Genomic DNA, 13,798 nt, shown 5'->3' with positions numbered 1-13,798 from the left:
CAACGGGGCAAAAAACAGTGACCAGCGGGCCTGCCGCGGATTCAGTCTTTGGGCCTCTTGCAGATACAAAAGGTTCTTATGGTCAGTAATTACCGTAAATCGGTGCTCTGCCCCCTCCAACAAATGTCTCCACTCTTGCAGAGCTAACTTCAAGGCTAGCAGTTCTCGGTCTCCCACTGTATAATTACGTTCCGCTGGGGAGAACTTCCTGGAGAAGAAGAAGCAAGGCTGACGCCGGCCCTTGGCGTTAATTTGAGAGAGGACTGTCCCAGCACCCAGAGCGGAAGCGTCCACTTCTACCACAAAGGGCTTGTCAGGATCCGGAGCCTGAAGAATGGAAGCAGATTCAAAGGCTTTCTTTAGTAGGTCAAATGCTGCTTGTGCATCGGCTGGCCAGTTCCGGACCTCCGCATGCTTCTTAGTGAGCGCTGTCAGTGGAGCTGTCAATTGCGAATAGTGCGGAATAAATTGCCGGTAGTAATTCGCAAACCCCAGGAACCGTTGCAGCGCCTTCAGCCCCTGGGGTTGAGGCCACTCCCGGATAGCGCGGAGTTTGTCTGGGTCCATTTGCAGGCCACCCGGTAACAGAATATGTCCCAGAAAAGGCAGAGACTGCTGATGAAAAGAGCATTTGCTGAGCTTGGCGAACAGGCGAAACTGTCGTAGGCGCTGAAGCACAGTTCGAACGTGGGTCACGTGCTCCAGGGGATCTTTGGAAAAGATCAGGATGTCGTCCAGGTAAACAATTACTGTAGCATAAAGCAGGTCCTCTAGAGCGAAATTTATGACCTCTGGAACACCGCGGGAGCATTGCACAGGCCGAAGGGCATCACCCGGTACTCGAAGTGTCCTTCATGCGTATTAAATGCAGTCTTCCATTCATCCCCCTGCCGGATACGGACCAAATTGTAGGCCCCATGGAGATCCAACTTGGTGAAGATCTGGGCCCCCTGCAGCCGATCAAACAACTCCGGAAACAGAGGCAGAGGGTACCGGTCTTTCACGGTGATGGCATTTAGGCCCCGGTAATCAATACAAGGCCTCAAAGAGCCATCTTTCTTGGTCACGAAAAAAAATCCTGCCCCGGCAGGGGACGTGGAGGGACGGATGAACCCTTTCTAGAGATTCTCTCGGATATAAGCTTGCATGACTTTTGATTCCTCCCGGGACAGTGTATAGAGACGGCCCCGTGGTGGCATTTTTTCAGCCATCAAATTGATAGCACAATCAAAAGATCGATGAGGCGGTAGTACATCCGCTTCCATGGGACTAAACACATCAGCGAACTCCCGGTATTCCTCTGGCAGAGCCGCTTGACAGGCTGCCACAGCTCTAGGGGTGGCTACTACCGCGGGACAGCTGGATTCCCGGCCCTTCAAACAGGCCTCAGTGCAGGCGCTACCGCAGGCCTGTATCTTCCCTAAAGTCCAGTCTATTACAGGAGTGTGGCGCCGTAACCAGGGCAAGCCCAATACCACAGGATGAATGGTGCGGGGTAAGATCAGAAATTGAGCCTCCTCATGGTGATCCTCCCCCACCTGAAGCCCCAAAAATGGAGTCACCTCCGTGATAGGCTGGGGTAACGCTGTACCCTGGATGGAGGTCACTTGCAGAGCAGGTCGGTAGGGTAGTGTGGGCCATTCCATCTGCCGCATGAGTTCCTGGCAAATGAAATTTCCCCCGGCCCCGGAATCCAAGAGGGCACGGGTGTGAACCACCGTCTCCTGCCACAGCAGAGTTACTGGAAGAGTTATCAGATGGTCGGGTAGGGGAGTAGAGTGCCCCAAGACCCCTCCCCTCAGGGTGCCTTGGGAGTGGCGTTTCCCGGCCGTGCAGGGCAAGTGCGAATGAAATGACCAGCCTCGCCACAGTACAGGCAAAGACCGCCCCGCAGACGTTGAGTCCTCTCCGTCGGAGTCAGTCGTTGGTGGCCGATAACCATAGGTTCTTCAGAGGTCTTCCTAGGTTCTCTGGAGCCACGGCGGGGGGACGGTCCCCGACTGGACCGGGACACACCCCTGGGTCCCTTCCGCCGGTCCGCTCGGGCTCTAGCCCTCTCCTGGAAACAGGTATCAACCCTGACACAAAGCGAGATCAGAGCATCCAATTGCCCCGGCACCTCCCGGCCAGCCAGCTCATCCTTGATTTGATCCTGAAGTCCCTCCAGGAAGATTGCAGATAGGGACTCCTGATTCCAACGCAACTCGGTTGCCAAAGTCCGAAACCGAATAGCATAGTCTGCCACGGTCCCTTCGCCCTGTTGAATCCACAGCAGCTCGGACGCGGCGGAAGACGGCCTTCCTGGAAGGTCAAACACCATGCGGAAACGGAGTTGGAACTCCGCATAGTTGTCCAAGAGCGGATCCTGCTGTTCACATAACGGGGACGCCTAGGCCAGGGCCCGCCCCGTTAGCAAGGAAATAACATAGGCCACTTTTATCTGGTCTGATGCAAAAGCCTCTGGTTGCATCTTGAAATATAAATTGCACTGGTTGAGGAACCCCCGGCAGCTTCTGGGAACACCATCAAACCGTGCAGGCTCAGGGAACCAAGGTCCCGGGAAGGACCCTCCCGGACGGGGAGCCGCTGCGGCGACCTGGTGAACCGCAGCGGCCTTTGCATTTCTTCCACCCCCAGATCCAATATCTCTCCCTTTCTCTTCCTTCCCTCTTTCTCCTCTTTACCAGGTCCATTCTCTCTCTCTCTCTCTCTCTCTATCTCTCTCTCTCTCTCTCTCTCTCCCTTTTCTCCTTCCCTCCCTCTTATATCCAGCCCCATGAGCAGTGACACAAACTTGGTGGTGGGCAGCACCAAGCTCTTCTCCTGCTTGCTGGAGCTCACTGCCTCAGCCATAACTTCCACTGGTGGCCTCCCATCAGGGATTCGGCATCTACCCCCTTCTCCGCTGCCCATCAGGTGTTCACCATCTGCCCCCCACCCCACTGGTCTACCTTAAAAGTAATCTTCTGTTGGTTCCCAGCAGTAGCAGAATTGCACATATGCTGCCTGCTGCCTTTTCCAAAGCTTTCCCTCTGCTTCCTGTTTCTGCATGGATGGGATAGATCAGCGAGTAAGCTTTAGACTAGGCTGCAGGCAGAGTATGTACAATGCTGCCACATATGTCATCATTTTAGGAGTAGCCTCACTTTTCTTAGAAGGCAATATTACATCATAAAGTCCACAGTAAGTCTCTGGATGGTTTCCTACAGTTGCTTCTTGACTAGATGTAATGCCAGGGCACTTGCGGATACAAAGCAAGTGAAATCAGTCCAACAAAAATCACTATTCCAACTCTACACATGGGTTGTCATGATTACAAGCTGTTTGATCTTTCCTGAGGCTTTTGAGAGCTTGATTGAATTATTGCCATTACACTAGAATTTCAGGTACATCTGCAGTAATGCTCTTAGTGCCCCTCATGCAGAAAACCCACTTAGACTTTTTTCACATGGGATTGTTTCTGTGAAATGTTACTGGGGGAGATTGAAGAAAACATGGAAATAAAACCAACATAATAATGCCATTCCTCTTACTTTATTACCATTTTCTCATCCCCCACAGACATTCTCAGTGTGGTACACATATCCTACAAGATGATGGAGCTATAATAAACTGAGCAGGAAATGCTCCTTAGAATGAAACATCATTAATCAATGTCCCAGTGAGATGCTGTCTAACGAACCAAAAAGACTCCTACAGCTTTTGAAATCCAGTTTATTGATTATGATTAGACTATAAGTAGTAATTCACATATAAATGTCCCTTGGTTGTTGTAGCCAAGTCTATGCTTAATGGTATTTAGGAAAATACTAGTAAATATGGTCATTGGTACTTCATGGAGAAAGGAGTCATTACGTTCTTCAATGTGCCTCAATCCATCTATTCTCTTCTCCTTCTGTATAAAGCAGTGATCCTTAATCCATTCCTCAGGACACACCTAGCCAGACAGGTTTTCAGGTTACCATGATGAATATGCATGAGATAGATTTGCATACAATGAAGATATTGCATGCAAATGTATCTCTTGCATATTCATTGATGATATCCTGAAAACCTGATTGGCTGAGTGTGTCCTAGGAACCGAGTTGAGAACCCATACTATAAAGCATGAAGCATTTCTATATACCTGTCCAAAAAAGGATAAGGTTTAGCGACAATGACAAACAATAAGCAGACACAATAATGAAGTTAATAATCAACCAGCATGTTTTGAATAGACCCAACATCTCTTATCATATACCTAAGATCAGAAATGAAAAGAAGAGGAAAAAGGGAAACAAATGCACATATTGTAGCCCAACAGAATTGTGCTCCCTGTAAAAAAAAATGACACACAGACCTGCTTATAATCGAACGAGAATAACGCCCAAGTTCCGACCTAAATCGGGAGATGGGCGTTCCTCTCACAAAAACAAATAAAGCGGCATAATCGAAAGCCGAACTTTGGACGCTTTCAACTGCACTCCGTCGCGGATGCGGACAAAGTTGACGGGGGAGTGTCGGAGGCGTGGTGAAGGCGGAACTGGGGCGTGGTTATCACCCGAACAGAGATGGGCGCCCTTCGCCGATAATGGATGCGTTTGTAGCTAGAATTTAGGGCACTTTTCCTGGACCCTGTTTTTTGACGAATAAGGCCCCAAAAAGTGCCCTAAATGACCAGATGACCCCCAGAGGGAGTCGGGGATGACCTCCCCTGACTCCCCCAGTGGTCACTAACCCCTCCCACCACAACAAATGATGTTTCACAACTTTTTACTTTCACCCTCAAATGTCATACCCTCCTCCCAAGCAGCAGTATGCAGGTCCCTGGAACAGTTGTTAGGGGGTGCAGTGGACGTCAGGCAGGTGGACCCAGGCCCATCCCCCCCCTACCTGTTACAATTGTGCTGCTTAATGCTACTAGTCGTCCAACCCCCCCCAAACCCCCTGTACCCACATGTAGGTGCCCCCCTTCACCGCTTAGGGCTATAGTACTGGTGTAGACTTGTGGGCAGTGGGTTTTGAGGGGGATTTGGGGGGCTCAACACCCAAGGGAAGGGTGCTATGCACCTGGGAGCTCTTTTACCTTTTTTTTTGTTTTTGTAAAAGTGCCCCCTAGGGTGCCCGGTTGGTGTCCTGGCATGTGAGGGGGACCAGTGCACTATGAATCCTGGCCCCTCCCACGAACAAATGCCTTGCATTTATTCGTTTTTGAGCTGGGCGATTTCATTTTCCATTATCGGTGAAAAGCAAAAACGCCCAGCTCACACCTTGGCGAATAAAGCATGGGCGTCTATTTTTTTTTAAAAAATACGGTTCACTCCGCCCCTTCACGGACCCGTTCTCGGAGATTAACGCCCATGGAGATAGGCGTTTCTGGTCGATTATGCCCCTCAGAGTCATTTTCAGTGAGCCTGCAAGCTGATTTTCAAAGACAAACACCTAGCAGACTTTCTTTTCAAACATTTTGTGGGATGCATTGCAAAGGATGTAGTTTTATCTCTTTCTAATAAATTATTCAGTTTAGACCGTGGGACTTCATTTCTTTGATCATACATGTGTAAGACCTTGCCTGTTCTGACTTTGGGTTAAAACCATGAGAAGTAGATGCTTTTTTGGGCTCACTCTGGTATTGACCTCACCCATTTTACTCAAGGAAATAACTTTGAAAATTGCATTATCTCAAGCTAAAGGTCTGCTGTGCCCACCATTGATTTCTTAAAGAGGCCATATAAGAAAAAGGGTAGGTGTAGCATTATCCAACCCCTGCAGTGATATCCTTGTTTTCAAGAGTCATGGTCTGAGGTTGCACTGAATTTGGAGAATCTTCTGACAAAAAGAAAGGGAAAATATAACCAAAAAGGCGTATTCAGCATGAACCTGAACTATTTATCACAATATTTGATTTGTCACATAATTTTTCATGTTTCAGAGTACATTAAAAAAATGAGCATATGTAATCCAAACGAGAGTTCTAGTTTCAAAGTGGGTTTGTCCTGTCTGTGTGTTTGGCATGAAATAAGATCAGATACTTTCCTGAGAACTCTCCTATCTAAAGTACTTGTGTCCTAATGTGGATTAAAAACTGGTTAAAAGATAGAAAACAGCGAATAGGGTTAAATGGTCAATATTCTTAATGGAGAAGGGTAGTTAGTGGGGTTCCCCAGGGCTCTGTGCTGGGACTGCTGCTTTTTAACATATTTATAAATGACCTAGAGATGGGAGTAACTAGTGAGGTAATTAAATTTGCTGACCACACAAAGTTATTGAAAGTAGTTAAATTGCGGGAGGATTGTGAAAAATTAGAAGAGGAACTTACAAGACTGGGAGACTGGGCGTCTAAATGGCAGATGACGTATAATGTGAGCAAGTGCAAAGTGATGCATGTGGGAAAGAGGAACCCAAAATATAGCTACATCATGCAAGGTTCCACGTTAGGAGTCACGGACCAAGAAAGGGATCTAGGTGTCGTCGTTGATGATACGTTGAAACCTTCTGCTCAGTATGCTGCTGCGGCTAAGAAAGCAAATAGAATGTTAGCTATTATTAGGAAAGGAGGACGTTATAATGCCTTTGTATCGCTCCATGGTGTGACCGCACCTCGAATATTGTGTTCAATTCTGGTCGCTGCATCTCAAAAAAGATATAGTGGAATTAGAAAAGGTGCAGAGAAGGGCAACAAAAATGATAAAGGGGATGGGACAACTTCCCTATGAGGAAAGGCTAAAGTGGCTGAGGCTCTTCAGCTTGGAGAAAAGACGGCTGAGGGGAGATATGATAGAGGCCTATGAAATAATGAGTGGAGTGGAACGGGTAGATGTGAAATGTCTGTTTACGCTTTCCAAAAATACTAGGACTAGGGAGCCTGCAATGAAGCTACAAAATAGTAAATTTAAAATGAATCGGAGAAAATCTTTCTTCCCTCAACGTGTGATTCAACTCTGGAATTTGTTGCCAGAAAATGTGGTAAAGGCGGTTAACTTAGCAGAGTTTAAAAAAGGTTTGGACGGCTTCCTAAAGGAAAAGTTCATAGACCATTATTAAATTGGACTTGGGGAAAATCCACTATTTCTGGGATAAGCTGCATAAAATGTTTTGTACTTTTTGGGGGATCTTGCCAGGTATTTGTGACCTGGATTGGCCACTGTTGGAAACAGGATGCTGGGCTTGATGGACCTTTGGTCTGTCCCAGTATGGCAATACTTATGTACTTATGTACTTTTCGAAATTCTACATGCCAGTTGCCTACTATATCAAGCAAATGAAACTGCCAACTGCATAAGGCTCTCCAAAATGCTTGTTTGAACCTTTGAGGAGGCTTGTTTCTCAGGAATTTAGGATGCATTTCCTTTCCTCTGGTAGGAGTACAAAAGAAAATTTCAGCTCTAAATACACAGCAGGTTCCGGGCTTACCAGAAGGATGGCGATTAGGCTCTTCCAGACTTTCCAGTTCAAGCATGAGGTCATCTTCATCTAGCTCGCAGGAACCCAGATTATTCAACACATCCTGGTGCGAAAGAAAAATGACAATTTAGAAAATTCAGAAACTGATGCCAGCAAAATGTATAAAGAAGGTCATTTTAAAAGCCTTGCATGGCCTTGCATGGCATGTCAGTGCTAACATTTATTCATACCCATTGCATTCATATGCAAATGCCTGTACAGAATTAGTAAAGGACCTGAAGATCAAAAGAAGTGTATTCTCTGTTTGGCTTCAATTGGCCAAAGATATATACATATATTTCCTATGTTACAACAGTAATACACGAATAGTTTAAAACATTTCAGTGATATCCCTCTACCCTCTAAGAAAAATTGTAACTGGAAAGATTCATAAAATACATAAATATTCTGATCCAACTCCTTTGGCTTCTTGAGTCTTTTTTTTTAAATTATAGATCAACATTCTGCAATTTCTTTGTTGATATTTCTTTATTAGGATCATCTTCTTCTGGCTTATGGGATTGGATCTTCCCCTATTATGCGGCCTATTCTAGTTTGATTATACTTTCGTTTATGCTAAAGTTGTTAATTTTATTAATTTACTTATTATCAACTTGATGTGTTTCAAGATTTTCTTGATGTATATCCTGAAAAATAATTTTAAAAAAAATCCCTTTCAACATTTCCTCCTCCTCAGCAGAACACATAAGTGTGCCTAAAATTAGACACCAAACATATGGATGCTAGCATCAATTCTATGAGAGGAAATCCGCCAAAAAACGGAGAACTCAAACGCCCACGATAGAAACAAGTGTGTAAAAAAAAAAGTGGGAGAGCGACCAAGGATACCAGAAACTGGAAGATGTTCGTTAGTAAACAACTTTATTAATAATTTGAAGACTCGACACAACGTCGTGTTTCGGCTGTCAGGCCTGCATCAGGAGTCTGCTTTACACAGTGCTGCGGAGCAATAATAATGACAAACCTTTGGAGATCACACAGCAGACTCTAGGGCAAAGTATTGCTGAGTAACATTGAAGATGCACTGCTTCTGACGGTCCCCCCTTTTTTTTTTAAACAGTCTTTCTAAAGACTACTACGTCACACCTGAAGGATCATCTTCAATGTTACTCAGCAATACTTTGTATTCTATGACAACGTGCACAGATCCACCCATTCCGAGCCCATGGCCACGCCTATTTTTCAACTATGCAACATCTGCACACAAGTTCTGGATACAGCCCTGATCCACCAAAGTCCCTCCCCGGTCCATGCCCCCTTGAAGTTGTACACTATGGATTTTGCGTACACATTGTATAGAATATTGACTAAGATCAGTTGTGTGTGTGTGTAACTGCTAATTGGTGCCAATTAACAGCAATTATAGTCAATTAACATTACTTAATGCCAATTATTGCTAGTTACCATCAATTATAAACTCATTGTTATATTAAGTTATGCACATAGCTGACTTAATCCTATAACGTGTGCGTGCACCTTTGAGCATAAGTCTAAAGTTGCGCACCCAAGTTTATAGAAGAAGGGAGTATCCGCCGGTGCTACCAGAGTTACATGTGCAAATCAGGTTGTATTCTGATTTCTGCATGCAACTTAATTATCTTAAGCCAATCAGCGCCAATAATTGCCACTTCACAGGCAATTATTGAAACTAATTGGCATTATTAGAATTAACACACAGAACTTGCTAAGCGTATTCTGCTACAGACTGTGCTGGTGACTCTGGATTTAGGGACTAGGCCTAAATCCAGAACTGAGGGGCATACATGTATGCTGCGGCCCTGCAGGAGCAGGCCATCAGAGGATAGTGTTGTTTGCAGAACTGTCTTTGAGTATTGTTTCCTCCTTTCCCGTGAAGTGAACAGGAGCTTTTACTGGACACCTTTAATAAATATTAATTGCTTCCACCGTATTTTGCTGAGTGTATGTGGCTTATCTTACATGGCTCAATTGCCTGCTCTTGCTCACATTACCATAGGCACTTACATATGTATTTTACCAACATTTAAACATGTAAAGCTCGGTGTGGTTCTGCTCTTTTTACCTTGTTTCTTTGCAGAATGCTATACATGCCAGCCAGCATCCTTATACATATTTTACCAAAGACCAAGTTCAGCAGAACCTTATGTAAAATCATGAAATTATGAATGTCCATATAAAGGCCCTATGCAGAAACAGACTTCACAGCTTATTTTTGTTACCATTGTATAAATGATTATAATTATTTAAAGGATGTCTTCAATTATTTTGCAATGCCATGAATCCACAGATACAACCCTCCTCATTCTATAACAGGTTGTCTAAATTTAATTATCTTTTGGGTGCTTAAATTTATAGAAAACTGCCATCTACATAGCAATACACTTATGTACATAAATGGAAGTAGAATGGCCAAGCACTATTCTATATCTGTGCATTTAGAGGAATATTCACAGGGGAGGGGCATGGGGTGATCGTTACATGGCAGCTTAGAGAATACTGTAACTAATGTCACATTTAGGCACTAACATTTATATAGTAACATAGTAAATGACGGCAGATAAAGACCTGTACGGTCCATCCAGTCTGCCCAACAAGATAAACTCATTTTACATGGTATGTGATATTTTATTTGCATACCTGAGTCTGATTTGTTCTTGCCATTCTCAGGGCACAGACCGTAGAAGTCTGCCCAGCACTCTTCTTGTACTAAGTTCTGAAGCTAATGTCGAAGTCCCTTAAAATTTACACTCAAGCCCATCCATATCTATTCAGTCACAATCAGGGCATAGACCACCGAATTCTGCCCAGCACTGGTTTTGCTTCCCAATTACTAGTGTTGCCACCCAATCTCAGCTAAGATTCCGTGGAGCCATTCTTTCTAAACAGCATTCCTTTGTATTTATCCCACACATATATTTGAATTCCATTACCGTTTTCATCTCCATCACCTCCCGTGGGAGGGCATTCCATGTATCCACCAGTGCTTCTGTGAAAAAATACTTCCTGACATTACTCCTGAGTCTGCTCCCCTTCAGCCTCAATTCATGTCCTCTAATTCTACCGCCTTCCCATCTCTGGAAAAGGTTTGTTTGCGGATTAATACCTTTGAAATATTTGAACGTCCGTATATGTCACCCCTGTTTCTCCTTTCCGCCAAGGTATACATGTTCAGGTTGGCAAGTCTCTCCTCGTATGGTTTGCAACACAAATCCCATACCATTTTTATACCTTTTCTTTGCACCACTTCCAGTCTTTTTACATCTTTAGCAAGATACAGTCTACAAAACTGAACACAGTACTCCAAGTATTTATGTTGCAAATGTTTGTGCCCAAATTGAGGGTATTTCTATAAGGGAGTACCTAGATTTAGGTGCTAGGAAAGCACTTATTGAAGCCTATTCTATTTAAGCACTTACTTTTATTTATAAAAAGCACTTATTGAAGCACTTACCTATATTTAAGGTGTGAACACTTACACCAGCTATACACCTAGTGTAAATGCTCTCTGCTAGATAACAGACCTTCAAAGTCTGCACCATTGCATCTAGGTGCTTATTTACATAATGCTGTTTAGCTGGAAACTGCTCATTTACATGTATGTATAGACAGGTAGATAGATATAGATATATATACCATGACTATGGTCGTGACTCCATTTTCAGACTCACCTTGCCTTGTCTTCAGGTGGTCAGCTTCAGAGGTGAATCCAGTCTGTTTTTTTCCTTGCATTGTTGCCTCTTCTACCACTTCTGTATTTCAAGCCTCCCTCTGGTGTTTAGTGTGTTTCATGCCTCTTTCCTGTAGTAGTGATATCATCAGTGAAGGCCTTCATAAGGGAGGTGAGGATATTCATTCAGGGCCTTTGCATAGCCAAAGGTCTCCAGATTTGTCGGTGTACTTAGCACTTCTGTCCTGTTTCCTAGATAGTATTCCTTCTGTCTTGGTTCTCCTGTTTGTCTGTGTGCTAGGGTTAGCTCTTCTGTCTTGGTTTTCCTCTTTGATCTTTTGTTTGTATCTGAGTGGCTATGTGGCACAGCCTTGCTCCTCTGTGTGGCTTCCCTCTACCCTTTGAGTGGGCATGTGGCCCAGCCTAGTGTCCTCCTAGTCTGCCTTGCCTAGTGTTCTGTCTAGTCTGCTTTGCCTTGTGTTCTGTCTAATCTGCCTTACGTTGTGTTCTGCCTAGTCTGCTTCTGTCTGTGTGTACGTGCCTTCTCTTTTGTCTTCTGCCATTCTGCTTGGGTTCCAGTTCGGCCTAGCGGTCCGTTTGAGAGGGCTGTGGTGCACACGGGTTCCAATTCAGACATGCGGCCCGTTTGAGTCCCTTCCTTCTAGCTTTACTTGGCTCTGCTCCTTTGTGCTCATTGCACTTCTAGTCTGTTCCAGTCCTGCCTAGTCAAGCTCACTTCCTGTGTACCCCATTCCCGCCTTTGTGCTTATTGCACTTCTAGTCAGTTCCAGTCCTGCCTGATTAGACCAGTCCTGGTTGGAAGGTTCGCCTGCTGCTGCCATTCGTCGGCAGCAGTCCAAGAGCTCATGTTTACCTGAATCCATGACAATATGGTACCCAGATTTATATGAACGTGCAACTTAATTGGCTAACAAACTGTTAGCCATCAATAATTGGTGGCTAACAACCAATTATGCAATTCTATAATGCCGGATGCCTAAATTCTGTACTATGCAACCCTAAAGGGGGTGTGGACATAGAAGGGGCATGGGCGGGCCATGGGTGTTCCAAAATGTTGTGTGCAGTGTCATAGAATAATGGGTTTCCATTCCCAATTGAGTGCCAGGATTTATACTAGGTTTTTGCAGGTATAAATCCTGTGTACTCTGGGGACAGTGCTGGAAGGAACTTCTTAGCCCTTCCATCACAGAAAATTGGGGGAAAGGGAAAGAGACTCCTATACAATCAGAGCTCGCAAAGCTTACCATTTCAACATTTCTAATAAACTAGCATACACATCTTTCACCTCAGAACATATTTGAAGCAAAAAATCAATTTTTTTACCAGAAAATTGCTTTAATTATAGTTAATCATGATCACTGATGTGTTCTTTAACTGCTATTCACCAAAAAGCATTAGCTTGCCATTCTTTTACCTAATTGCAACATATTAATGTCCCCTGACATATGGCACACCTATAAGCTTTTCAGTGAAAAGAATTTCTCAGGATCAGGAAATGTCACAGTTCAACATATTTTCTAGTTATTAAATAATATTGTAGGACTATATATAGTGTTTCTTTCACGATCAACTTATTATTTTGGAAGAGAAAATAGCCAGTGTCCATTATGCCAATGAGCTGTGATACTGACATAATCATGGGTTTACCAAACGAGAATGTCATTTTAAACATGAGTACCTGTTGATGGTTCACTTATGAAATCTAACCTTGCTGCTCTTATTCCTGAATTTCATCGGCTCTGAAGTAAGACAGCAAGAAGAGTGACTGTTCCACTATGGCAGCCCATATGTGGAAGCAGGTCACAACATTAGCCCTCGGATTATATATATTGCATCCAATGTTGCGTGCTAAAATTTGGGTGCACACCTAAGATGAGCACACAACTTAATTGATTAACGAGCCCTTAACTAACAATAATGGGGCACTAACAATCAATGATTGCTGTTAATTGGAAGTTGCACAGGCATCTGGCTGTGCACTGTGTTTTAAGGATCAGTGCCCAACTTTTCTAGGACATATCTTTACAGGGGGTATGGCCGGGGGTGTACTGGAGGCATTCTGAAAAGTTGCATGTGGAATTACAGAATTTGGCCTAAGTGTGCCTTACTTGGGCGCCAGTATTTGCACCTGTTTTCAGCAGGTGTAAATCCAGTGCCCAAACGTTAGGCATGCAATCCACGCCTATGCGCTATTCTACATAAGGCATGCATCCTTTATAGATTAGCGCTTAGCAGTGAATTTTCTTCAGCGCCCAAGTTTTGGCACCATTTATAGAATTTCCTCCTAAAAGCCTGGGATTTATGATGAAGCATTGGTTGTAACCAGACAGAGGGGCCCTTTTTCTAAGCCACGTAGGTGCCTACATGTGCCCAATGCACATCAATTCCGAGTTACCACCCGGCTACCGCGTGGTACGCGCGGTAATTTCATTTTTTTACGTGCGTTGGAAAACATATTTTATTTTCTGGCACGCAGCAAAAACTGAGCAGAAATCGGCATTGTATGCACATTGACCATTACCACCCAGTTAATGCATGAGTCTTGAATGGGTGGCGGCAAAGTCTCAGACCCAAAATGGACATGCGCCAATTTGATTTTGCCGCACATCCATTTTCAGCAAAATTTTTAAAAAGGCCTTTTTCATAGGTGCTCTGAAAAATGGATCTGCGCACCTCCAAAACACGCGC

General features: G+C 44.3%; 1 protein-coding gene across 2 annotated transcripts in view; it reads right to left on the bottom strand.

Annotated features, from left to right (window-relative positions):
• The window catches only part of CCSER1 (coiled-coil serine rich protein 1), a 918,294-nt gene that overhangs the window by 582,704 nt on the left and 321,792 nt on the right, over positions 1-13,798 (bottom strand). For both annotated transcript variants that reach the window (XM_030190693.1, XM_030190692.1), the window contains one exon: positions 7,393-7,486. In XM_030190693.1, the coding sequence (XP_030046553.1) occupies positions 7,393-7,486 (94 nt within the window). The remainder of the gene's footprint in view (positions 1-7,392; positions 7,487-13,798) is intronic.

This window comes from Microcaecilia unicolor, chromosome 2 (genome assembly GCF_901765095.1).
Source record: "Microcaecilia unicolor chromosome 2, aMicUni1.1, whole genome shotgun sequence".
NCBI classification, from domain to species: domain Eukaryota; kingdom Metazoa; phylum Chordata; class Amphibia; order Gymnophiona; family Siphonopidae; genus Microcaecilia; species Microcaecilia unicolor.
Note: the sequence above shows the minus strand (reverse complement) of the source record. Positions and strands in the feature narration are given on the sequence as shown.